Genomic DNA, 27,758 nt, shown 5'->3' with positions numbered 1-27,758 from the left:
ATCTGTTTCACAAACCCCGCCTCTTTTGGGGATAGTTGTCAAAGGGACCAGGAATATAATTTTACTATGAAAGACGCGCGTTTCGTCTACATATAAGACCCATCAGTGACGCTCAGATCAAAACAGTTAAAAAGCCAAACAAATACAAAGTTGAAAAGCATTGAGGACCCAAAATTCCAAAAGGTGGTGCCAAATACGGCTAAGGTAATCTACTTCTGGGATAAGAAAATCCCAGGAGATATATAATATTCATAGATTATTTTATTTGTTGACATACTGATTTCCAGATATTTTCTCTATATTTCATCTCGTAGAGACATCACTTGGGACAGTAACTAGTATGAAAATATACTATTGCGGTAAAATAATGAATTCAGAAGTAGGCAAAAGGTAAAGGTAGGGATAGTATACAATTTTAGTATAAGTCTAAACTATTAACGAGCTTATACATATTCAAAAAGAAGTGTATATCAACTTTCTATTCTAGGACATAATTTTTCACGAAATTTCATATTCCTGTTGGAAATTGCATTGTCTATATATACAGAAATGCAACCCTATAATTTTAACAGGAGTTAAAGCTTACCTTATGATAACCATATCAAAGATAACTGGCTAACAATTGTTAACGCCAGACGTGCATTTCGTCTACAAAAGTCTCCCCCTCGATCCCCGAAAAAAATCAAATAATGTACGAAGTAAGAAGTACATCGAGGACCAAAAATTTCGAATGCGTTTTCGATTCTAATCTTTATATCAACGCAATGACAGTCATACATTTTTTCTATATTGATTTAATGATCCTTATAAAAATGAGGATGCAAATTGATGTAATCAACACAGCGCGCAAACTACAATACGATGTATATAAACGTATTGTTCCTTTGGAAAACATATTCTTGAAAATTTACAATTCTTGATCAGAACTAGCGTTGACTTTATTTTTAACAGTATAAGACGGCTAATTATGATTCTTCATCTTGAAGAAATTTATGTGTACATGGGTATGGTTTTCACATCCCATTCACGAACTTCCAGACCATTAGATCTGTATGCTTGTTTTAGATAGAAACCGATCATCTAATGTCATGGAATGACGCCTCTAATGATGACGTTGATCGGCATTTATAAATGTAAAATGCTTATTTTGTTTACTTTATTTTATTTTACGAAGTCCGCTTGGTGGGCTTCAATGGTTCAAGTATACAATCATAAAGTACAACATGTAAAAATTCGTAATAACGGAACCTATGTTAACATCAAATAAAACATGTTATATTGAATGAAGAAAAACAAGTTGCCCAAATCCTTCAATGACATCTATAGTATGAAAAAAAAATCAAATTCTTTTTGTAATTTACATTTAAAGTGTAAGTACAAAATATTTTTAGATACTACGCATTAAAGAATTAGAGGATTTCCAAGAAGAGGTTTCGAAGATTCCTGTATTAAATACTGACAACTTGGGCGTTTCCACATTAGCAAAAATAGGTATTAATATCGGTATTATTTCTTTTTCTTTCAGATAAATAAATTAATACATACTAGAAGATAAATGCATAAATAATTAGCTTAAAGTTTCAATTATTTATGATATTAGATTATATTTCAGAAATAAGCTTTGTGCTTTATTATTAATTGCGTGAGAGAGAAAAAAACAATTGTATTTAAATATAACCTTACTTCCATTACAGTAAGTAAGTAAGTAAGTAAATAGTTTATTATAGTGTCACGATCCAATATACATCATCATATACAATATAAAAAAATCTTTAAAACAATATTAGATCCCTGCCTTTAAGACATATGAGACACTTTCATCCTTTTCAAACTAAAAAATATATACTATAATATAAAAGAAATATTTAAATAATAAAACTTTTCATGATACTAAAAATTCTTAAAAAAACTCTTTTAAGTTATTTATACAATCAATAGTGATTAAAAATTTACAAATTAATCTTCCTACGTTTAAACATAAGATGTAATGTCCTGGCTAATAAAACCTGAGCATGATCACAGTTCATAATAAAATCAAATTTCTCATCAGAGTTAAAAGCATTAAAAGTGTTATTCAAAACATTAATATAATTAAAAAGTTCTTCTCTTATATCTGAATAAAAATTACAGTCTATTAAAAAATGTTGTTCTGTCTCTATAAAATTGTCATTACAGAAAAGACAAAGTCTATCACATAATGGAGTGGTCGGCTTGGTGTAACGTCCGGTCTCAACCGCAAGCGGCAGCGATCCACATCGAAAGTTTGATAAAATGCGTCGATGGTCACGAAATTTTACTGTTTTAACAAATAAACCAGTTTTACAATTGTTTTTGAACCTTCTGAATGTTCTAAGCTTGTTTCCATTTATAGAATTTGTATCGTCAAAAACATCAGCTAACCATTTTTCTTGATCTATAGCAGTTAATTTGTCTTGAGCCATTCGTAGCTTTTGTTTGGTCGTTATGTTGAAATTGATTAAAAAGTTCAATTCTGATTTTCTCAGTAAAGCTAATACACGTGAATGCCAAGATCGTTGTTTTGTCTTACTAGTTTCATGGATAGTCCGAACTATTCTATCATCCTCTAAATTAGAAAGTTTGAAAAAAAATCTCATAACTTCGATGTTCTGTTTTGTTTTAACTGTGGTCCATCCCATATCTCCACGAACGGCTAGATTGGTGGAGTTTTTAAAGGCCCCTAAAAAGTATCTACATACCCTATTTTGCACAGTTTCTATCTTATGTAAGAAGTGATACTGTGAGATACCTCGGGTTAACGAAATTGGTACCAGTAATTCAATGTAAACGAATTGGCACTCCTGTTGTGAACGATTTGCATGTGACCAATGGCAAAATGTATGCAACAAATTAAAAGGCTCTATGGCTTTATTATACAATTTCCTTCACCACCTTGGCTAATCCTTCTAAATATTAATGATTTTAGTCTTGGATTCGTATTTTACATATTCCGATTATGATGAAAGTATAAAATAATGAATAAACTCATCATAGATACCAGGACTAAATTTAGTATATACGCCAGACGCGCGTTTCGTCTACAAAAGACTAATCAGTGCCGCTCGAATCGAAAAAAGTTAAAAAGGCCAAATAAAGTACGAAGTTAAAGAGCATTGAGGATCGAAACTCCTAAAAGTTTGCCAAATACAGCTAAGGTAATCTATGCTTGGTATTTCAAAATATTCTAAAATTTGTAAACAGTAAATTTATAAATATAACCATATCAATGACAATTCGTGTCAGCATAAAAAATTATTTCAAGGACTGGGGATAAACTTATCATATGATACCAGGATGTACACCAGTCTTCAAAAAACTCATCAGTAACGCTCAAATCCAACAATATGAAAAAGACTAAATAAAGTTCGAAGTTAAAGAGCATTTAGGATCACAATTCTTAAAAGTTTGGTCAAATACAGCTAAGGCTGAATACTCCTGAGGCAGAAAAGCCTTAATATATCCATATCATTGATAGTAACGCTGACTACTGGGCTGGTGGATACCTCCAGAATTTCAAACTCCACCAGCAGTAAAATTTACCCTGAGGTTGGAACTAAATTCATCATAAGATACTGGGATTTTAATTTTGTATTAACGCCAGACGCGTGTTCGTCTACAAAAGAATCATCAGTGACGCTCAAAAAGTTAACAATGCCAAATAACGTACAAATTTGTACAGCATTGAGGATCAAAATTTAAAACTTTTGTCAAATAAATCTAAGGTAATCTATTCCTCGGATAGATAAGCCTTAGTATTTCGAAAATTCAAAGTGGATAGAAATATGGTCACGACAAATCTTCTTCTGAAATGCAATAAACCCTTGCCAAATGGGGCTCTCTTCTAATTTATTGTCAACTTGACCCAGAAGAATGACAGCACACATAAGTCAATTATTTTATGACGTTTTTGTTATTGTGTTTTATATTATAGGATAACGAAATGCATTTCATCGTTTTACTTTTAATCTTGATATGAATGGAGTTTCTTATTGATCACATCATTCAACGAAACGTTTAATGAATTATGCTACAATTTCCAGTGTTTTTAAGGTTCCACAACATTATAATTGTTTTCAAGGTAAAAAAATAATTCAAAATTAGCTAATTACGCAGCTTCTGAATTATTTGGTATACGCTTTGTCTTATTTATTGTCACAGTTCAATTGTCCAGCCGTATTGATGACATTACAGTCAACGTTTTTGGAAATGATGCATTTCTACAGATCTTAGAAAGTGATAATGAAGATGACCTTTCAGAAGACAGTAAGTCAAGAGTATCGACATACATGTAAAGTTATTTTTTATTAATCAAATGTGTTGTAAGTTTGAGTACTTAACGACCCTTTTTCAAAATTATTCAAATTTCCAGACCCGGAGTGTGACATAATTTACAAACACGTTTATTTTTTTTCTCAAAAATTTGTTCATACCTCGCACACTCAATGTCAACTTTTCATGCATTTGAATTCCTTTTTGCTAATGTAACATCTAACATGGAAGCGTGATAGCACATTCTCGGGTTCAACACGTAAAGGTTTGGGAGTTGCTGATGGAGGTAAATCCAGAAAGGCGCATTCGAAAGTATAAAACTTATAATTTATAAAAAAAATAGATATGATTGCCATTCTCCACACGAGATCAAATGAAACAAAGATTAACAACTATAGGTCACCGTACAACAATAAGCAAAGCCCATACCGCATAGTCATCTACAAAATGCCATGAAATGACAAATGTAAAACAATTCAAACGAGAAAACTAATGGCCTTATTTATGTACAAAAAATGTATGATGTCATCATACAAGTTATTACCTGTACAAATATAATTGTACCAGTAATAATTTTTGTTGGAAAAAATGTAATAACTTGTACAACACAATATCTTTGGGTTGTATGTGCTTCACCTTTTGCTTCAAACAAAATGTTTCATTGAAAAACTCCTTTCTTTGAGTTAGAAAGTCTGGGATTGTTTTGTCAATTGTCAGGTAGTATTTTTCTTTTACTGTTTTCTCTTATTTATTTATTTGTTTGTTTATTTTTTCTTATCATAGAGCTTATGCATTTTTGAAATCTGTTTTGAGGTTTTTTTTATTTTCGTTTTTTTTCAAATGTGTATTCTGTGCATAGCGGTTTTTTGTTGTTGATGTTGTATGGGATATGCAAGTACCCGGTCACGTCCACTCTGTGTAGTATTTCTGATTGTATCCATCTGATGAGTTAAGCCTCTTTCAACTGATTTTTGTCGAGCCTGCAACTTTTGTTGCAGAAAGCTCGACATATGGATAGTGATACGGCGGCGGCGTTAGCCAACTTCTCAAAAGCTTTATATTTTAGAAGGTATAAGACCTGGATGCTTCATACTTTGTATATAGATGCCTCATGTTACGAACTTTCCGTCAGTCATATGTCCAATGTCCTTGACCTCATTTTCATGGTTCAGTGACTACTTGAAAAAAAAGTTAAGATTTTTTGTAATGTTAAATTCTCTCTTATTATAAGTAATTGGATGCCCGTCAGACAGTTTTCACTTGACCTTGACCTCATTTCATGAATCAGTGAACAAGGTTAAGTTTTGGTGGTCAAGTTCATATCTCAGATACTATAAGCAATATGTCTTGTATATTCGGTGTATGGAAGGACTGTTAGTGTACATGTCCAACTGGCAGGTGTCATCTGACCTTGACCTCATTTTCATGGTTCAGTGGTTATAGTTAAGTTTTTGGTATTTGGTCCGTTTTTTCTTATACTATATGCAAAAGGTCAGCCAAATTTGGTGTATGGAATGATTGTAAGGTGTTCATGTCTAGCTGACAGGTGTCATTTGACCTTGACCTCATTTTCATGTTTTAGTGGTCAAAGTTAAGTTTTTGAGTTTTGGTCTATTTTTCTAATACTTTATGCATTAGGTCAACTATATTTGGTGTATGGAAATATTTTATGATCTATATGTCTGTTACACAGGTTTTATTTGACCGTGACCTCATTTTCACGGTCCATTGCTAAGGGTTAAGTGTTTGTGTTTTGGTCTTTTTTTCTTAATTTATAAGCAATAAGTCAACTATATTTGTTGTATTGAAGAATTGTTAGCTGTATATGTCTGCCTGGCATGGTTCATCTGACCTTGACTGACCTCATTTTCATGGTTCATTGATCAATGTTTCGTTTTCTTGGTTAATGTTGAGTTTATGTGACAGTTGTAATAAAGCTTTATATTTAGGTCTATCAACATAATATCAATGATTAGTAAAGAAGGCGAGACATTTCAGTGTGTGCACTCTTGTTAAAGTTCGTTCTTATATTGTAATGTTACACCACTGTCCCAGGAAAGGGGAGGGTTGGGATCATACTTACATGTTTAACCCGGAAAAATAAATCATGATATAAAGTTGCATTTGTAAAATCATATATTGGAATTAAAGGTTTAACCTAATAGATCAAATAATCTTTGTGTTTGCACTAGACAAGGAATCATGACTCTGAAATTACACTATAAGTTTGATCTTTTCATTTACATTTGCCTGTCTTACAGCCAACCCTACAATTGCAGTGAACATGATCTTGGTCACCATTTCAAGAAAGCACTTGTACTGCTTCTATGACATATACCTCAGTGCTCTCTGGTATGTCCAACATTGTCAAATCCTTTCTTTGAATCTTTTCGATTTGGTATCGACTCAATAAACCAATCATGATTCCAACTTTTGTTCTTATTTTTCAACTTTCAGCAATATTCAGTATAACTCCTTTGATATTTCTACAGTCAATACGACCTCTGTCTACTATTTCACTGTATCATTGTCTTCAATTTCTGCATCTTTTACTCATCTTTTGACATGTGCTGTTCTCACCAAAGGGGAAAGTTCATAAACTGCACAATATAAACAATTTGTCTCCTTTGCGAATGTGTTTTTTTTATTACTGGGAAATTCAAAACACCATTCTGTCATAAGACATGTAAGAAGTATATTTGAAGTGCTGTCTTTTTTAACTGACTTTGGTTTCCTTTACATTACTTATATTCTCTCTGTACTATCTGACGCGTGTGAAAGCGGATTATTAGAGTCTATTATTTACTTGATTTTTTTTCTACACTGTTTTCCATCTTTTCACTTTTTGAATTGTTTTTTAAGTTTTGCTGATATATTTGTTATTCAAAAAGTACACACAGGTTGCAAATTTATATCTTTAAATCTAAGTAATAAATTATTTGTTTAAAGGAAACGATTTCTTGAAAACATCAAATATATAATGATTTGTACAAGTTATTATCTTTTTCTTAGTAAAAATCGTACTAGTAATATCTTGTACAATTGTATTTGTGCAAGTAATAATTTGTATGATGGCTTCATACAATTAATTACTTGTATAAAATTTCTGTACAAGTAATAAGCTGTACAAAATAATAACATGTACACGACATATATATAGTATATATATTTGTTGATTAAAGATTTTTAAATGACATTTTTCATATTATCATACTTACTTGTAAACCGATTGAACGGGAAAGGAAAAAATCTAAAACGTCAGTGTTCATTTTTTTGCATTGAGAATTTAATGTATTGTCATAGAAATAGAAACATGGCCTTTCTTATATATATTGATAAACAATGCTTTTTTTCATTAAAGAATTTGAAACAGTCCCTGTACTAATACATTTAGATGTCCCAAATAATTGGAACATGTTGTCAATTAAAGAAGCAATAGAAAATATAAGACAAGAGATGACAACTAAATTTGGTAAAATCAGAATAAAAGCATGTTCAACAGGTGACCTGGCTTTTCTAGCTGACATACTGAAATCCTTAATTCGTAATGAAAAAATTCTTCGCTCAGAAATTAACAATTTGATGACTGAAATATTACTTATGTCCGAAGTAAAGACGACACCAAAAGTGAATACGATGACAGAATTATATACATGTACGGCGTCAGAATCTAATACGACAGGAGAAGTTAATACGACGTCAGAATCTAATACGACAGGAGAAGTTAATACGACGTCAGAATCTAATACGACAGGAGAAGTTAATACGACGTCAGAAGAATATACGACACAGACAAAAGATGTAAATATCTCCTTGTCTACGAAAGTGTATGGTTAGTAAATCTTTTTTTATGAAACGCTTAAAATGTTTTTTTGATACCAAACTTACATTTAATTACAGTAGATTAAACAATTTGAAAACAGATGTATTGGGCTAAATATCATGTTTTAAATGTTCAGTTTATTAATGGAAATAAAAATTTCCCCTTAAAGTAATTGTTGAACTAATATAAAAAAAAATCGGCTGCCTATAATTGCTTACATCTGCTTCATGTGAAAGCTCAAATATCTTATAAAAAGGTTTAAAATGATGAAATACCAAATTTTGTATTCGACCAAGATACATAATTTAAATACATAAAATTCTTCGTTTTTTTCTGAATTTAAATCTAATGTCTCATTGGTTTGTTATGTATATATATCGAAATTGCAAAGATTACAGATGATTTGATATCTTACTTAAAATAGATATGTAAGTATTATAATATGTGGTATGATTCCCAATGTGACAAATTCTATCCAAAAAACAATTGCCATCGAAAGTAACAACTACTGGTCATTGTGTGACCTTTAGCAATAAGCAAAATATGTATATGTTCCAGACCGTATGTGTATTTAGACCGTACGCGTAAGGTCTGACTTATATTAAGAATTTGGTCAACTTTATAAGATACAAATGTATATAACAGATCAACATAATCTCAAATCAATATAAAAAGTTCAATAGTAATTGAAATAAGATATTATAACTATTTTAGAAAATCGCGCTTATTTAATTTGTTAAACTCCTGTATTTATCATGTCAGTAAATTCATTAATTGTAGACCAGTATGCTCATTGAAATTGAAAAACATAGAGTGGGAGGATAATAGTTTAAGAATATTTAGGAATTTTACCAAAAAATGCATATGCAAAGTAACATGCATGAACAAAACATGTTAAGGTAAAAAAAATATGACGTTCTTTGTGGAGGCCAGTGTCACTTTGAGTAACAAAATAGGATTCACGGATATACAAATAAACAAATATTTAATTTCAATTGTTCCCTTATTCACTTTATCCATCTAACTGTAATAACAACAATTTGTATAACTAAAAGTTAAGATTTTGATAAATGTTTGTTCATAATCACGGTGGGTATGGTTGTCCTGCGAGATAACGTACTGTGCTGGTGATTCGGTCCTGACGGGTGCTGGTGATCAATGAAAAAATGTAAACAAAGACGAAAATTATGATTTTTGACGTTTTCACTCATAAAAAATGGAAGAAAACAGTTGAGATTTTTCAATTTCGTTTCTTATGGGTTCATATATAAACCATTAAAAAAATAACCCTGTAAACTGTTTCAGTAAGCGTAACACAAAAATGCTCATTTTCAGAAAATCTCAAACTGAAAAAATAAAACAAAATGCTCATAGAGTCCGCTTTTTATACCGCAATCCACACGACAAAACAATTTTGTCAAAAAACATTACAATTTATTAAAATTTAGCATTTTCTCAATTTATTCATGTCCTGATACTGTGCTGGTGGGTCCTGTCATTGTGCTGGTGGGTCCTGATACGGTGCTGGTGATTTTGGATAAGAAGTTGGTCATATTTGAAACAAATGTTACAAAATCAATAAAATTAGCCAGATAATTGTTGCCAACAGGATCTATGACTCCTATTTTAGCTCTTGTGCATCCATTTGGCTGTTTAATATGTGTTTTCAAATGAACTGAACTTGTATTACATAATAACATAAAAGGGCAACATCTTTCGTCTAATATCAGATAACAATATATAGTATCTAAAATAAGTAAAAATTCCACAATACTATATATTTACATTTTATGTGTCAATTTGTTTGAAAAAAGTCGAAAAGAAGAGACTTTTTTCAATGTCACGATTATATGTCGCTTTCTAGATCTATGCTTAGCATTTATTTCAGATGACATGGACTCCTCACCCTGATGACCTTGCTGCCTTTCATAACTTTATCCGTATACATATATTAATAGATAAACAAAAGGCTGTATGCAACACGTATTTTTGTATTTAAAATGATTCGGTGTAACGAGAATATTTGTGGTGAATAGAAACTGTGAGGGTCACAATCTTAAATAGCTTATAAATGTTGCTGAAACCAGTTTCGTTATCTGCTCTGAATTTTCTGAAATGTGCAAGGTAGATAGACATTTTGATTTGTTTTACTCGGTAATGAACCATTGTGTTGATCCCATGCTAAACATAACAAAAATCTCTGTACAAAGGTCTGTGAATATTCTACAAAAATAGTGATTTTATTTTCACTAAATTCTCTTTTTCTACTAAATACAATAATGAACTATAAATAATAATGCTTTGCAAGAAGTAACCCCTTGATATATGTACAAAAATATATCTCTATTATTCATTGTCTGTGCTGTTTTGATACTATTGCAGTTTGCACATTTCGGAATTGACAGGCCACAGGAGGGGTCAGTAACCGTACACAAAAAGATAAAATATTGATATAAGTACTTTATTTGCATCTTTGAACCCCCACCCCGGCTTGTTTTTTTAGTAGCCTGTGGTGTCTAAAAATGGTCGATTACAGACATCCGAGTACGCATTTTACTTTCAAGGCGTGTTATTGTTGATTGTTAAAGTCCTGAAAACGGATAGATGGAAACAAAAATGTTTGATATATCTGGCTTTAGATTCAGTTTTTTTTTAATATAAATTAAGGCTACATTTTAATTTAATAATTCTATGAATTCACAATATAAAAAAAATGCAGAAAAAAAAATGAATGAAGTGAAATATCTTAGTAAGGAGTCATTACTACAGAGATGGTGTGTTTGACACACACAACTTAAAAGCTTAGTGATATTACCAATATTAAAATAAAAGTGTATTTTAGTTGGGTATTTTTTCTATTTACTCATTTTCAATTATAATCAAGACACATTTTATTTTTATTCATGAAAAATATCTACATATAGAAAAGAAAGACACATTGTTCACTTCCTCCCCCGTAATTCTTTATCAAAAATATTTATTTTGAAATGAAAAAAGCTAAGAAATCTTAATTATATTAGTGTTCTCTAGGTTATCTCGTCCTCATTCTCTGACATATTCTAGCATGCCCTTTCATAAAATAATGATTTTATTTTAGTGTTCTATCGAACTTTCGAAAAAAAAAAATACCTGATAACCGTTTAGACAAAAAAAAATTGGTGGAAAAATCTTACAGCAAGTGATTTTAAATAGCTATAAGATATATTTTTCGTTTACAATACAACTTTTAAATCTTACGGGAAACTATTTCAAGCTTTTACTGCAACCTCGCTCTAACTTAACCCCATCCGCCCCCCCCCCCCCCCCCCCCCCAAAAAAAAAACAACACCAAACAAACAAACCAGCAATACTATTGTCATTCTTATAGTCAGCACTCAATGGTTCACAAACAAATGTGTTTTAAGCTGCTAAAGACATGATTCAAACGCTTAGAAAGTCCTTTGTTCTATATTTTTGATCTCCATTTTTATGCAAAACCTTTTTACATTTTTATTTTATGGGTTATTGTTGAAGGTCGTACGATGGCGTATGGTTGTTAACACATACTTCCTTTGGTTTCTTATGGAAATTTGTCCATTGACAACAAATATACCACATCATCTACTTTATATAAGTATTGTATACATTACAACGTATTTTGGTGATCTTGCAAAATGATCGTAATCCCGAAAATCGTAAACATATTTTCTTTCCTTAAAAGGGGGCAAGAAAGGTTCCATTAACAGGCCAATAAATAAGATTCCAGTTAGTTTAAAAAATAAATTAAAAATAGGGGTATTTTTTCTCTCATAATAACAGTAAACAGATTCACAACAATTTCAATTTCAAGAAAGCAGACAACAGCTAATAAGTCAATAACAGTACAGCATCAATGATCTTGAATATATTCCACTTTTAAGTAAAATATAAAAGCACAGAACCAGGACCGTTTTTCTTATCACCAGCACAGCGTCAGGACAATTACATTTTACGAACTTGCACGACTTTTGCAATATAATATTGTTGTAATATACGTTGCATGGTACTTATGACACATCAGAGAAAAATTAAGCAACCAAACAGTCGTTTTATTGCCGTTCTGATACAATGTAAACAAACCCACCAGCACAGAATCAGGACCCACCAGCACCCGTCAGGACCAAATCACCAGCACAGTACGTTCTCTCGCAGGACAACCATACCCACCGTAATAATTAAGCCATATGATCCCAAAACATATATGGTCAGCTGGACCGTACGCGTATATCCATACGGTCCGACCGTACGCGTATGGTCGTACCGTACGAGTATACGAATACGTTCCGGACCGTACGTGTATGTTCAAAATACTCATGTGGTTTAGAACATATACACTATTTATCAAATTCACTTTTCCCCAATGTACCAGGTCTTTCAAATTATGTTTCATGAAAATCGAAATAAAATATATACATGGAAAAGAGTATTGCAACACCAAATTGAAATTGAAACTAAAAAACACTCTTTATTTTTTTGTGATATAATTTGTTAAAATATAACTAGTTAAACATTATTAAAATATCACCTGAGTTTAATCAATACATATTGACTCGATAAGTTCTTATCTGCACATGCAGCTACTGTACCCGTAAACAGCAAAACATATGTTTTTACCGTCATTGTTTTCGATACTTTAAATAACCAAGTTTATAAAGTTATGTTATTGACACCTTGTAATGGGTCCTCCACAAAACTTAACTGCAGCAATAAGGCAGATTAACAGCATGAGAGAGGCAGGAATGTCGCTGTGAAAACCGCACGTATTGTTGGTCATCACTATCTCACTATAAGTCGTTTTGAGAATAATTACATTAGATGTTTGTTTCATTATAATACTTTATTTTGATTGGCTAACTGTACAGCTCGTGTTATTCCGTAAGCAATTGCATCACTCAATAAAACTTTTCATTCATGATAGCACGTGGTCCCACAATAAAGTGCACAGGTAAATAAAATACAAAATTTATAAAATTCGTGTTTTCATGATCATAGCTAAAAAATGTAATTATAAGTATTGAATGCTTCTTTTTGTAACTTTATAGGGTTGTAAAAGCGTTGACCGTGCGCACATTTTTAGTATGAAGCGCTCCCGCGCTTCATACAAAATGTACTTCGGTCAACGCTTTTACACCCCAATAAATTTACAAAAAGAAGCATTCAATTCTTAAATAATAAATAAATAAATGGTGTTAGAGACCTTCCGAGATCAAGAAGAATCCCTATACCATCTGCTGGGGAAAATCAAGCATAATGAAGGTTGGTCAGAAGGAAAACCATTGCATACAATACAATCCTTAAAAGAGAGTGGTAGGCTTACATGAACCTTTTAACAAGAACTGTTCGAGATCGACTCATCGGTACTGGTTATCGTGCGATCAGACCATTTCGGGGACCATTGCTTACAAACAGACATACATGCAGTTGTACGTATCCAGTGTAGTGCAGAGCTCGCCAAAATTTGAAATTAGCATCGTCGAGGAAGATCCATTGTTCCGATGGAATTCGGTTCATCTTTCTTGGCCCGATCGTAGCACGGATTTGATTCATTTGACGATATAGGGGACAGTATTGGGAGTAAAGTGCGCGGAAGGACACCCAAGTTCAAATAAGTCATGAAATAAACAATGCCCTTCATCAGAAATGGTTACTGTTACCTTAGCAACAAATTAATTGATTTATGGCAGGAATCAGAAGACGGCAAGAAGCGGTTATCCGTTTGAATGGAGGCTGCGCACAAAGTACTAATTCTTTGGCGTATAAAGATCAACCATTAAAATTTATTAGCTCACCTGGCCCAAAGGGCCATGTGAGTTTATGCCATCACTTGGCGTCCGTCGTCGTCCTTCGTCTGTCGTTGTAAACTATTTCAAGAATTTTCTCCTCTGAAACTACTAGGCCAAATACTTCCAAACTTTAACTGAATGTTCCTTAGGGTATCTAGTTTATAAATTGTATCCGAAGTTTTGATCTATCAACAAACATGGTCGCCATTGCTAAAAATAGAACATAGGTGTCAAATGCAGTTTTGGCTTATATCTCAAAAACAAAAGCATTTAGAGCAAATCTGACAACAAGTAAAAATGTTCATGAGGTCAAGATCTATCAGCCCTGAAATTTTCAGATGAATCAAACAACCCATTGTTTGGTTGCTGCCACTTAATTGGTAATTTAAAGGAAATTTTGTAGTTTTTGGTCATTATCTTGAATATTATTATAGATAAAGATAAACTGTAAACAGCAAAAATGATCAGCAAAGTAAGATCTACAAATAAGTTAATATGACCAAAATTGTCAATTGACCCCTCAAGGGGTTATTGTCTTTTAATGACAATTTTTCCAATTACTACTCAAACTACTTTACCAAATTCAACCAAACTTCAACTGAGTGTATACAATAAAGTTTGTGTTTTATTTTCTATTTCGTCAAAAAACATGGCCGTCATGGCTATAAATAGAACACAGGGTAAAATGCAGTTTTTGGCTTATATCTCGAGCATTTAGAGCAAATAAGACAAGAAGTTAAAGTATTTATTAGGTCAAGGTCTACTTGTCCTGAAATTTTCAGCCGAATTTGGTAACTGGTTTTTAGCTCACCTGGCCCGAAGGGCCAAGTGAGCTTTTCTCATCACTTGGCGTCCGGCGTCGTCGTCCGTCGTCGTTAACCTTTAGAAAAATCTTCTGCTCTGAAACTACTGGGACAAATGAAACCAAACTTGGCCACACTCATCATTGGGGTATCTAGTTTAAGAAATGCGTGGCGTTATCCGTCATACCAAACAAGATGGCCGCCATGGCTAAAAATAGAACATAGGGTAAAATGCAGTTTTTGGCTTTTAACTCAAAAACCAAAGCATTTAGAGCAAATCTGACGGAGGGGGAAATTGTTGATCAGGTCAATTTCTATCTACCCTGAAATTTTCAGATGAATCAGACAACCGGTTGTTGGGATGCTGCCCCTGTATTGGTAATTTTAGGGAAATTTTGCTGTTTTTGGTTATTATCTTGAATATGATTATAGATAGAGATACACTGTAAACTGCAATAATGTTCAGCAAAGTAAGATTTACAAATAAGTCAACAGGACGTTAAATGGTCAATTTACCCCTTTAGAAGTTATTGCCCTTTAAAGTCAATTTTTAACCATTTTTCGTAAATTTCATATATTTTTTACAAAAATCTTCTCCTCTGAAACTGCTGGGCCAAATCAATCCAATCTTGGCCACCATCATCTTTGGGGTATCTAGTTTTAAAAATGTGTGGCGTGACCTGCCAAACCAACCAAGATGGCCGCCATGGCTAAAACTAGAACATAGGGGTAAAACGCGGTTTTTGGCTTATAACTCAAAAACCAAAGCATTTAGAGCAAATCTGACATGGGATTCAATTGTTCATCAGTTCAAGTTCTATCTGCCCTGAAATTTTCAGATCAATCTGAGAACCCGTTGTTGGGTTGCTGTCCCTGAATTGATAATTTTAAGAAAATTTTGCTGTTTTTGGTTATTATCTTGAATATTATTATAGATAGAGTTAAACTGTAAACAGCAAAAATGTTCAGCAAAGCAAGATTTACAAATAAGTCAACATGACCAAAATGGTCAATTGACTCCCAAAGGAGTTATTGTCCTTTATAGTCAATTTTAACAATTTTCATAAAATTTGTAAATTTTTACCACCGGTTACATTTTCCACAGAAACTACTGGACCAAGATCATTATCGATAGTGATAATTTAAGCAGCAAGAATGTTCAGAAAAGTAAGATGTACAAACATATTAACATCACCACAACACAATTTTGTCATGAATCCATCTGCTTCCTTTGTTTAATATTCACATAGACCAAGGTGAGCGACACCGGCTCTTTAGAGCCTCTAGTTCAGGTATAATGCCCCTGAATTGATGATTTTAAAGAAATTTTGCAGTTTTTGGTTATTATCTTGAATATTATTATAGATACAGATAAACTGTTAAAAGCAAAAATGTTAAGCAAAGTAAGATCTACAAATAGGTCAATTTGACCAAAATTGTCAATTGAGCCCTTAAGGAGTTATTGCCCTTGAAACACTTTTTTCACAATTTGTTCATCATGTTGACTTACTTTAAAAAAATCTTCTCCTTTGAAACTGCTGTATCAATTTCAGCCAAACTTAGGCTAAATGAGTTTCAGAGTATCTAGTATAATTTCTTTTTCTTGTATGTCAAGAAACATAGCTCCTATGGCTAAAATAAAACATAGGAGAAAATGATTTTTTTTTTTGCTTTTGAAGAAAATAGGACGATTCAAAGAACATTTGAATTAATTGAAAAGCCAAAATAATCATTGATGAGAGATTTAACCAAAAAAATTAAGGTGAGCGATTCAGGCTCTTGAGAGACTTGTTTTTAAATGTGTCAGACATTGTAAAGTTCGACTACAGTAAAAGTTGTAAAATGCCTTTTTTTTGGTACAAAAAACACTTCATTTTGTTATTAAAATTGTGTATAGATAATTCATTTTTTTTCAAACATTTTTTGTTCTCTTAAATGCCAACGTTATCGTAAACCAGATTTCAATATTATTTTACAAATAATTTATCATATTCCATCCAAAATAAGAGGCTGGTTTTTCAAGTTTTAAAAAATCAAGGTGTTGCAATACTTTTTCCATGTGTATATATATGTAAACATTGTATCAAATTAATCAGCATGTAACTAGAATATATACGTTTAATAACTAAATAGAACCCATATACATGTAAAATAAATGTAGATTATAACATGGCATTTTTTATATAAGACCCCTTATCAGTGGTCATGGTATCAGTCCGAGAGCCGATAGACTCGAGGGATGATTTTGAACATGGGCTGATATGAAAACAATTCCTGTTATGTTCTTTTTATCATATATTTCAACAGTTGAAATACAGACACAATTTTTTTTTAAAACTTTGAAAAATGCTTTTGTTGTAATATTTGTTTTTTTCATTTAAAAAAAAACACCATATTTTGCTGATACTTAATATTTCCTTTTTTCCAATTTTGTTATGTTTTTATATTCATATTTTGTAGAAATAAAGAGAATAAAGATTGACATGAAGTCGGAAAAAAGTCAGCCGCAAATTTTTGATGGTTTGGCTATGAATAATGGAAATATTGTTTTACTTACAAAGAACGCTAATAGCATCATTGAAATAACGATCTTCGACAAACATTTATCTTTTATCACAACCATATCCGGATATTGCGATCTTAAATTCATTATTCCTATAAAAGAATCTGGTTTCGCTGTTCACAAATCGAATCAGTTGAAAATAGTATATAATTGTCGTTCTAATGACAAAAGAAATAAGAGTATGGACATTTCACCAGATATCCAAGCTGTCACAAATTTAGACTATAATTTGTTATTCTACAAATACCCAAATGTAATATTAAAAGACTTAGAAGGACTGAAACTGAAAAATATACAGGTGGATGTTGGTAAATGTAATTTTCTACGTGCAACAAAAGAATATATTTATGTTGTTCATGCTGATATTATGAGACTTAGCGTGTATAACTTTAAAGGCGTTAATGTAAATAAATTAGCACTGCCCGAAGTTGTTTGCTCCTGTACAATTGCCAAAGATGGCGGTTTGTATGCAGTTTGTTCAAGTAACCATGTTCTTCATATTACTCCAGGTGGCCCCAATTATACGTATATAACATCTAATTTCGAAAGTATGGAATCTATAAACGTCATCAATTTTAACAAGAAAACTGGCAAATTGTTAATTTGCTACAGCAAGTGTTGCATTACTGTTTATTCAATTGGTACTAGTCAAACGTAGACGAACAATACACGTCGAGGCCATACAAAATCGTAATAAGACTGGGTGTAAATAATAAAATATACAGTCTTTTTTCATTTGTGTTTCCATGACTGCATGATATTTTTATACTTTTATGACAGAAACAGAATTTTTTGGCCAATAGGCTATTTGCCATTCCCCTAATTGACCCTGAAATTAGAGCTCCTTTTTTTCTTTAAATGTTTCACTTATGAAGGACAATAATTTTTATTTACAATGGAGAGCTAGCAGAAAGAGCAAATCTACCTGTGCGTAATGTGAGAAATCTATAGGGTTTCTAATCTTTTGATTACATTAATTTGTTGTTTAAATAAGTACTTTTGACATCGATAATTATTTTAATTTCCTGAAAAATTAGTTAAACATCACTTTCAATTAATCAAGCTTTGCACTGACAAAAGCCAATGTTGTCCGGTTTTGAACCAGTCTCCGATTGACAAAGGGAAGTTATTTGTTTAAACAGTGTGTTATAACAGAATGAAATCGGTATTAGGCAAATTGACTATTGAGACTTGTTATATGTTTTGTGATGATCCAATACTTAGTTTTTTAAAGTTTTAATTTGTAATTGTAAACATTAATTAAACAGGTCTAATAACACTGTTATAAGATATTTAAGTATTGTTTTGTATCGATACAAACATGGAATTTTTTATCAATAAACTAAAACAGTTACTATTTTTTTTTTTTTAATATTTATTAACCATACATGTATACAATATACATGTAGCTATGAATATCTTCTGTACTACATTTTGTCGTAGCAACTTATATGTTGTCATTGCAGATTAATACATCATGCTGGGTTTTTTTTATATTTTGAAAATTTAACACTTACTCCTTATTCATGAATCAATAGATTACATTGTAGCAACTACTTGTGACAAACAGGTTATCTGAAACTGGTGACAATCTATTGTCTAATTTTTCCCACTGTTTTCAGCTATTCCCTGTTGACATATATAATCATAGATAGAATGGGGTTCGAGTGTTGGCCATGATATTTTGTGAGCAAAAATAAACTAAATATATCTGGCGACTGTAAACAGCTTTTGGTGCTCACCTGTATTCATGTACATTTTTAGTCAACTTCCAAGAATAGAATATATTTTATTTTATTTTTTCTCTATTTTTCTTCTCCTTTTTTTCACAATATTCCTGTCTTGGTAATCAAATCTCGTGAATCAATTAAGAAAAAGATAAAAAAAAAAAAAAAGTTAAAAAAGTAAAATAAAACAAAGTCTGGGTGAATTACCTACAAAAAGAGCAAGACCGAATGCTTTCACAAAGAAGAAAACATAGTATAAAATTAAAAGGAAAATGGGATAAAATGGGAAAAAAATGTGGATTAAAATTTATCAAAAACTCAATGTAGATGAATCGGGACCAGTAAAAAATAAAATTCATTAGGGACTTCTCGTTTTGAATTTTCCTCGAAGTTTGGTATTTTTTTGTGATTTTACTTTATAAATATTAGGATAAAATTGTAAACTCTAGATACGCATTTCGTCTAGAAAAAGACTCGAATAAAACGTCAAAACGGTCCAACTATAAACAGTTGTTTACAAACTGTCTTAAGCTTAAACACAGATTGCACTATAAAATTAGATTATATTGGCATTGAATGTAAATATTGTTCATATTTTACATTTTACAGCACATTTAACTGTAAACATAATATGTAAAGACGTAACAAAATGATTTGGTATTACCTTTAAAATATAAGATATGCATTCGACAATATCGTTACATCATTGCTTGATTGATTTGGTAGTAAGAAATTAGCATAGAGAAAATGTCCGCTTGTATTTTGTCATGTTTGTACTCTACTTTTGGTGAACTATGAGTGAATTGTAAACCATGTCACGTTTTCATTATTTATGAATTGTATACTACAATTCATGTTTACTATACTAAAAAGTAAAACCACAAAAATACTGAACGCCGAGGAAAATTCAAAACGAAAAGTCCCATATCAAATGGTAAAATCAAAAAATAAAACATATCAAACGAATGGACAACGACTGTGATATTCCTGATTTGGTACAAGCATTTTCTTGTGTAGATTGTATATTCTAATGCAATTTGGATGTAACAATTTTTTTCATTGGCTAAAAATTGCCGTCAAATCCACAGTTGACCTGGCGTAACTAAGGAGGGACCCTCCATTTTGAATTGATGAATGAACAAATGTTCGATTACTACTATACAATCGAAAATAAACCAAAACCTACCTCGAATTCGCCGTTTTAATGTAATTCTATCCGAATTTGAAGCGTACAGGTAACGTAATAACGTCTAGTTTGTAAATTTTCATTTGTATGACGTCACGTTTAGCCATGACGTCTTTGTGCCAAAATCATTCATGAAATTTCGCGGATTTTCTTCATTTGACATATTTAGAATTTTTTTCAAGTTTTAACGTATTTTTTCTTTTTGTAATGCATTAAAATCGGAATAACAGTACTGTAGTTGAAGAGTTGCCACCGTCAATTTTGATCTGACGGTCGAAAATCTCCGTTTTACTGTCTCCGCTACGCGTCGCAAGTAAAACTGCATTTGCGACCGTCAAATCTACAATTGACGGTGGCAACTCTTCAACTACAGTACTGATATTCCACCGTCAATTTTGATCTGACGGTCGAAAATCTCCGTTTTACTGTCTCCGCTACGCGTCGCAAGTAAATAAAAAGTAGAATTACATTAAATATATCTAATATTCTTCTCAACCTGGTTTATGTGGTCAGTGCTAGCTTTTCGTATGTCCTTGATGGAAACCAAGTGTCAAGATGCTTTATCAAGTTTCCATGACTGATTTACGGTTGTTCAAAAAGTTCATTAATTTTTGCCACAATCTTTTTGCTTATAAGTTACTTTAATGCCATTTTGTTTTGCAATATATAGGTTTTATTTGCGCCAATTAAACAAAACAAATACGTAAATTTAGCAACTTTTGAAAAAATGAAGTAAATTTGAATTTTACTTCATTCATAAATATTGACTACCTATTTCCTTTATCAGTGAAATCAAATGTCCTTCAAATCGTTACATCGACTTTAGTATATATTTTATCAATAACACCAAGAAGTGGATTCTTTGAATTCATTTCGATTTTGTGGTTGGACTCGAAGCAGGTTTATTAAATTCCTATCACTTGACGACAAACATGAAACATTCCGTGTTCTTAATTTATTTTTTTATCAATTTTCCAAATCTAATTACTGCTTTTCTTAAACATACAGTGCCCAATGCTGGTCTTTCTAGTTTCTATTTGTTTTGTGTTTATGATATTATTTACTTTTCGAAATAAGTAAATGACACATACACAAAAAAAAACTTTACAGTCAAATATATACCGTCCACTTCCATCTTAATCACCTAATTATATAGCAAATATAACTTTAATTTCAGTCTAACCTATGTATTAGAGTAACATAAAAAGAAAACAATTATTTTCCCAATCTCTTTCTCCCGTCTTTGCCAAATCGCCGTTTCAGAATCTAATGCATTCTGGGTAATATTTTCAAAAGCGTACACCAAAGCGTTTTGATTGGTTTAAAACGTATAAACAATGGAAATTCAACCAATGACGTAACGTTATTTTCACTTTGGGGTAAGAACAATGAAATTACCCATGATGCTTTAGATTCTGAAACGGCCAATTCAAAGGTAGTTTGTGTCTCTGTCGACACTGCTAACAGTTTAAAATGTGTAATTTATTGATCACTTTAACAGTTGTACTTAAAGTTACATCATATAGCTTGCACTTTGTAAATAAAGCTGTTTCTCAAACCTCGCCTCTTTTGGGGAGATTAAGAATATTCATAGAAAATTAATTTTAATTACATACTGGTTCCCAGTTATGCTCTCTGTGTTCCATCTCATAGAGAAATAACTTGGGAATGTTACCAGTAAATATACACGTGCATATTGTTTACACTGAAATCCGTAGTAACCCTTCATTCGAGGTAGGGGTAGTTAAGAATATAAGTGTTAGTTTAAACTGAACAGTTCAGTGCATATAAACGTTGAAAATGTGCCGCACAGCTGTATATTTTGACCTTTGAAAAAAATGTAGTGCACAGTGGTAACAGTGAAGTGGTACAGTTTTAGCCGTTAAAGGAGTTCCTATGGGAATTTGCATTGTCAATATTTACAGAAATGCAACCTTTAGTGAACAAATATATTTAAAAACTCTTTCTCTGATTCTACCTACATGTAACTAAAAGGTAGTGTGTGTCTCTATTGACACTACTTATAGTGTTTAAAATAAGTAATTTATTGATCACTTTAACAGTTGCACTAAAAGTTACATCATATATATAGAACACATATAATTAAATACTACTAAAAACAAGGTTATCAAAAACATTTCATAAACACTAAGTTTTGTGGTTATTTAACTAGGTAAAGTTTAGGAGGAATATTCATTGTTATGTTGATTTAAAATCTATATTCGAAATGAAATTTGATGATATTTTGTCTGAAATTGGAGACTTTGGTACATATCAGAAAAGGAACTTTGTTTTGTTAACAGTAGCCTGGATGCTAACACCAGCTGTTACGGTTTTCTCTGTGTTTATTTTGGGAATTCCTGACCACAGGTATGATAAACGCATTGGTGCATATAACATACATGTAAACAATATTATTTAGGGCAAATAAGTTGAAATCATAGTTTTACTTTTGCATAATTACTAACACAGTCATAATATAGACATAAGAAGATGTTGTATGAGTGTTAATGAAATAAATCTCCATCAAATTTGAAATTAAAAAAAAATAGACCATTACAGGTCAAGAAAACGGTCTTCAATACGGAGCTTTGACTCACACCGAACAGAAAGCTATATAATAAATATATGATGAGATCTCTCACAGGCAAACAACTTATAATTGAAAAATACAAGGACATATACCACTAATACTAAATAAATGACCCCTACATGACAAAATGTTTACGTTTATTTGTGTAAAATCGAAAAACGAAACCAAAATGTTATGAGAGACAGTAACCAATAAAATTCACAGAATTACAGACTCCTGACTCAGATTACTTGCATTCGGGTGTGACGAGGTTAAACAATTTGAAACCAATGACCATTCTCCATAACTTCGAACAGTAATCTAATGCCAACACGATATAGTTGAAGAGCGTTGAATCGTTAGGATTCACTCAAGGTAAAAACAAAGGCAAAAGATACGTAGTACCGCTGTAAATGTATGCTAGTTTAAACCCAGTAATGACTTATAAGCATATAAGTGACTAGACTATCAATAAATACACATTCAAAGGATTTATTGTGAAGACGTCATAAACAGACTAAAAGTTTTAAAACAGTATCTAGAAAACAAATGCACTACATGCGGGTAGAAATATTTCTTTATTATGTTTTGATGAAATTAGGATTATATATGAGCTCTGATCGGTTAACGACTTGGATCTATAGAAAGCAAATAGAAAAAAATACGTCATCCAAAAGAGTTCAATAAATCCAGATGCAAACAACCTGATTTGTAGTAAATTGAAAACTCGACCATGTATTGCTGCATGGTCTGGAAATGCCATCAAGAAAAAATTATATAGTAACGGTTTTATTTCTCATCTGCAGATGCAGAATTCCAGGATTTGCAAATGATACGTACGATGTACAAGGAACATTACATCATAATATGATTCAGATGTACATACCTATATCTAACGAAGACGACAAAAAGTACGACCAGTGTCATGTTTACCAAATTGACCAATCAAATACTGTGTATGATGAAAATAACAGCCATCCAATCAATGCCAGTTTAGTGAAATGTTCGTCGTGGGTATACAGTAACGATGTGTTTGATTACACGTTTGTTGTAAAAGTAAGATGATCTATGATTGTTATCTTCCTACAGTATCGCTATTTTGTGCATTTTTCCTTTGATCTTTTTTTTGTGATAATTTTCTACTCGCTTGAGATGGAAAATTATCGCTAGACACTAAGCAGGCACGTGGCGTTGCTAACGAAATTGAAATGAAATTGACAACGTCATCATACTAGGTAAAATAGCGATAAAAAGATTATCAGTGTTCATCTCAACTCGATTGCCTTTCTCGCTTTCGCCGTCCTGGCTCAAGCGAGAAAATCAATCTAGTTGAGATGATCTCCGATAATCTATAATTATCATTCTGAAAAGTGTCTTGTAATATTGCTGAACGCGTTAATGGTTCATGTATAATAAGATTGTTAAGTTTTTAATCGCATGGCTGTACACAAACCATGTTAAAATATTAACTAACTGTCAGGTGATCGTTGATTAAAACACACATACACACATACACACAATGTGAATAATCTGGATTTATGTGAAAATACACTGACGATTCCCTGCAGCACACGTTACCCTGGTATGAACCTTGACTGACCACCAGTCGTATATCGAAAATGATTGCTGCTCTGAAAATGTAAATTTTTAGCTATACATTTTACCTATTAAAAAACAGAAATACTATTAAATTGTCGAATGTTTTCATTGCCCAAACCGTTCAAACATGTGAACTGATTGGTTACGCTCTATGGGTTTTACAGGAAAACTTGGTATGTGACAACAAATATAAAGTGTCAGTTTCAAAGACGGTCTTGTTTGCAGGGACTCTTGTTGGATCATTCACTTTTGGACTATTATCAGATTTGTAAGCATATTAAACTTATCATTTTTTTTTAATTTGAATATATCTGGTTTTAATCTTTATTCCATTCAGTCCACCCTGGTTAAGTTTAGTTTAAATAGCTGTCATATTCTGTTTCGAGGCCATATAATTTGTGAAGTGTTTGACTCTAAAAAAAATCGATGGCGTGTGTGTAATGGTATGATTTCATTAACTAAAGTCAGTGTTAACGAATTTTCAAAAATGTAAAGCGATGCAGCCTTTGTTTATACATAGATATAGGAAGATGTGGTGTGAGTGCCAATGAGACAACTCTCCATCCAAATAACAATTTAAAAAGTAAACCATTATAGGTTAAAGTACGGCCTTCAACACGGAGCATTGGCTCACACCGAACAACAAGCTATAAAGGGCCCCAAAATTACTAGTGTAAAACCATTCAAACGGGAAAACCAACGGTCTAATCTATATAAACTAAACGAGAAACACATATATATTACATAAACAAACGACAACTACTGTACATCAGATTCCTGACTTAGGACAGGTGCAAATATTTGCAGCGGGATTAAACGTTTTAATGGATCCAAACCTTCTCCCTTTTTCTGAAACAATAGCATAACATCACAACATAGAAAAATATTTTTCTGTGTATAGTGAAACCTGGCTAAAACGAATCCTGTATAAACCGAAAACCTATATAAGCCAAACATGTTCTTAAGCACCGTCGTTTCAATTTGCATGCGTTGTGATAAAACCGAACATCGGCCAATACCGAACTAGATTTTAAGTCCCGAACAGGTTAACGAATTTTCAAAAATGTAAAGCGATGCAGCCTTTGTTTATACATAGATATAGGAAGATGTGGTGTGAGTGCCAATGAGACAACTCTCCATCCAAATAACAATTTAAAAAGTAAACCATTATTGGTTAAAGTACGGCCTTCAACACGGAGCATTGGCTCACACCGAACAATAAGCTATAAAGGGCCCCAAAATTACTAGTGTAAAACCATTCAAACGGGAAAACCAACGGTCTAATCTATATAAACTAAACGAGAAACACATATATATTACATAAACAAACGACAACTACTGTACATCAGATTCCTGACTTAGGACAGGTGCAAATATTTGCAGCGGGATTAAACGTTTTAATGGATCCAAACCTTCTCCCTTTTTCTGAAACAATAGCATAACATCACAACATAGAAAAATATTTTTCTGTGTATAGTGAAACCTGGCTAAAACGAATCCTGTATAAACCGAAAACCTATATAAACCAAACATGTTCTTAAGCACCGTCGTTTCAATTTGCATGCGTTGTGATAAAACCGAACATCGGCCAATACCGAACTAGATTTTAAGTCCCGAACAGGTTCGGTTTTAACAGGTCTCACGGTATTAGTCGCCTGATTGTAAGAGCACCTCTATATGGAGTATATAATCGTACTATACAATTAATGTATAGTGCATGCATCACAAAATAGAAAATAAATTTACACTAATATCTTCAATCGCTTTGTAAAAATACTGATCATCAAAGTGTTATTTGCAATGCACTAATAACGTAGCAAACCATACTTTTTTGTACCACTGTAATAAATGACTAAATGTCTATATTTATTTTTCCAATGCTCAAATATAGTTAGATATGTAATTAATTTTAGAATTGGTAGACGAAAAACCTTGTTGTTGGCTGTGTTGACACTGTTTGGTTCCTGTATGGCTTTAGCATGGTCTGTTAATTATACAATGTTTATAATTGTAAGATTTTTTACCGGCGTTGGCGTTGTTGGAATGTATATTACAACGTTTGTTATAGGTACGTCATTTAATTTACTGATGTAGTATAACATTATTTTCTAATGTGAGTGAAAGAATACAGCAAACCCAATGAAATTCTAAAGTCTTGAAAACAACCAATTAATCAAAATTACATAATTATAATCAAATAAGCACAGCAATCGCTTTTAAATAAACAACGATAAATTATATACATATTAAAAAAACTGTATAAATTGCAGGAGTCCGAAATATTTTAATAGATTTACCGCTATATAATCTATATAGGACCTAAAACAAATTAAATTATGTGAGAGTTATATTAACTGCTCAATATGATTGGTTTGAATTTCTTTTTTATTGACCATTTTGTCAAAACCAATAAATTCGAATGCTTCGGAAAAGCTAAAAAAAAAAAAAGACATTAAAAATAACTATAAGTCGTATAGAGGAAAATCCCAGTATAAAAAGGGGAATAAAAATATGGCCATTTTGGTGTTCTTCCAACCGTTTGTAAAACCCTTTCTAAAGTCGGACGTTTGGTTTGTGTGATATATAATTCGCTGTCACGTCTTATTAGAATATGGACGCTAAATCCGATTGCTGGCCCTATGTAATGTATCCTCATTTTCCATCAGCAGTAACAAATTTCCCGAACTTCATATCAGTCAATCCATATTAAAGGACCTACGACTGCTTAATGTGTTCTCGTTCTGAACATGCATGAACTATGTGCCACTGACATCATGACAACACAATTAATAAAAAAAATCGAATACACAACACTTCGAAGAACAGAAAAAGGACAAATGAAAAATAGATTACGATTAGATTTCTAAGTACATGTGTATATCTATATAAAGTCGATAATAAAACATTTTCTTTTTTTAGAGATTAATTTAGCTTGTAATTGTTTATTAATTGCATTTAGATAAATGTTGTAGGCATGGAGTGGACAGGACCTTCTAAGAGAACATTTGTTGGCATTTTCATAGCAACATTTACACCAGCAGGAGTTCTTCTTTATATTCTCGAGTCCTATTTTATAAGAACATGGAACTGGATTATAATTGCAACTTCGATACCTACTGGTCTATATTTGATTCTATGGTGGTATGTTTATAAAACTAGAATATCAGCTCTTTGTTAATGTCATCTGTTCCCTTTTGGAAAAAAATGTACTAACCGATTTAAATCAAACTTTTTTCAAGTTGATTTAATAACTATATTTATTCTGCAATTGGCTCGGTTTCGAAACATAGACATACTGTTTATGCCCCATTTATGGGCATTTTGTTTTCTGGTCTGTGCGTTCCTTCGTCTGTTTGTTCGTTCGTCCGCCCGTCCGTTCGTTTGTCCGTCCCGCTTC

General features: G+C 32.0%; 1 protein-coding gene across 1 annotated transcript in view; it reads left to right on the top strand.

The window, feature by feature from the left end:
- The first annotated feature begins 22,359 nt into the window (after positions 1–22,359).
- The window catches only part of LOC134717965 (uncharacterized), a 28,379-nt gene continuing 22,980 nt past the window's right edge, over positions 22,360–27,758 (top strand). Inside the window, exons 1-5 of the mRNA XM_063580466.1 lie at positions 22,360–22,560; positions 23,569–23,818; positions 24,526–24,629; positions 26,275–26,429; positions 27,334–27,502. Coding sequence (XP_063436536.1) covers positions 22,418–22,560; positions 23,569–23,818; positions 24,526–24,629; positions 26,275–26,429; positions 27,334–27,502 — 821 coding nt within the window. The 5' untranslated portion in view covers positions 22,360–22,417. The remainder of the gene's footprint in view (positions 22,561–23,568; positions 23,819–24,525; positions 24,630–26,274; positions 26,430–27,333; positions 27,503–27,758) is intronic.

The sequence above is a fragment of the Mytilus trossulus genome, chromosome 5 (genome assembly GCF_036588685.1).
Source record: "Mytilus trossulus isolate FHL-02 chromosome 5, PNRI_Mtr1.1.1.hap1, whole genome shotgun sequence".
NCBI classification, from domain to species: domain Eukaryota; kingdom Metazoa; phylum Mollusca; class Bivalvia; order Mytilida; family Mytilidae; genus Mytilus; species Mytilus trossulus.
This window is presented reverse-complemented; position numbering and strand designations above follow the sequence as displayed.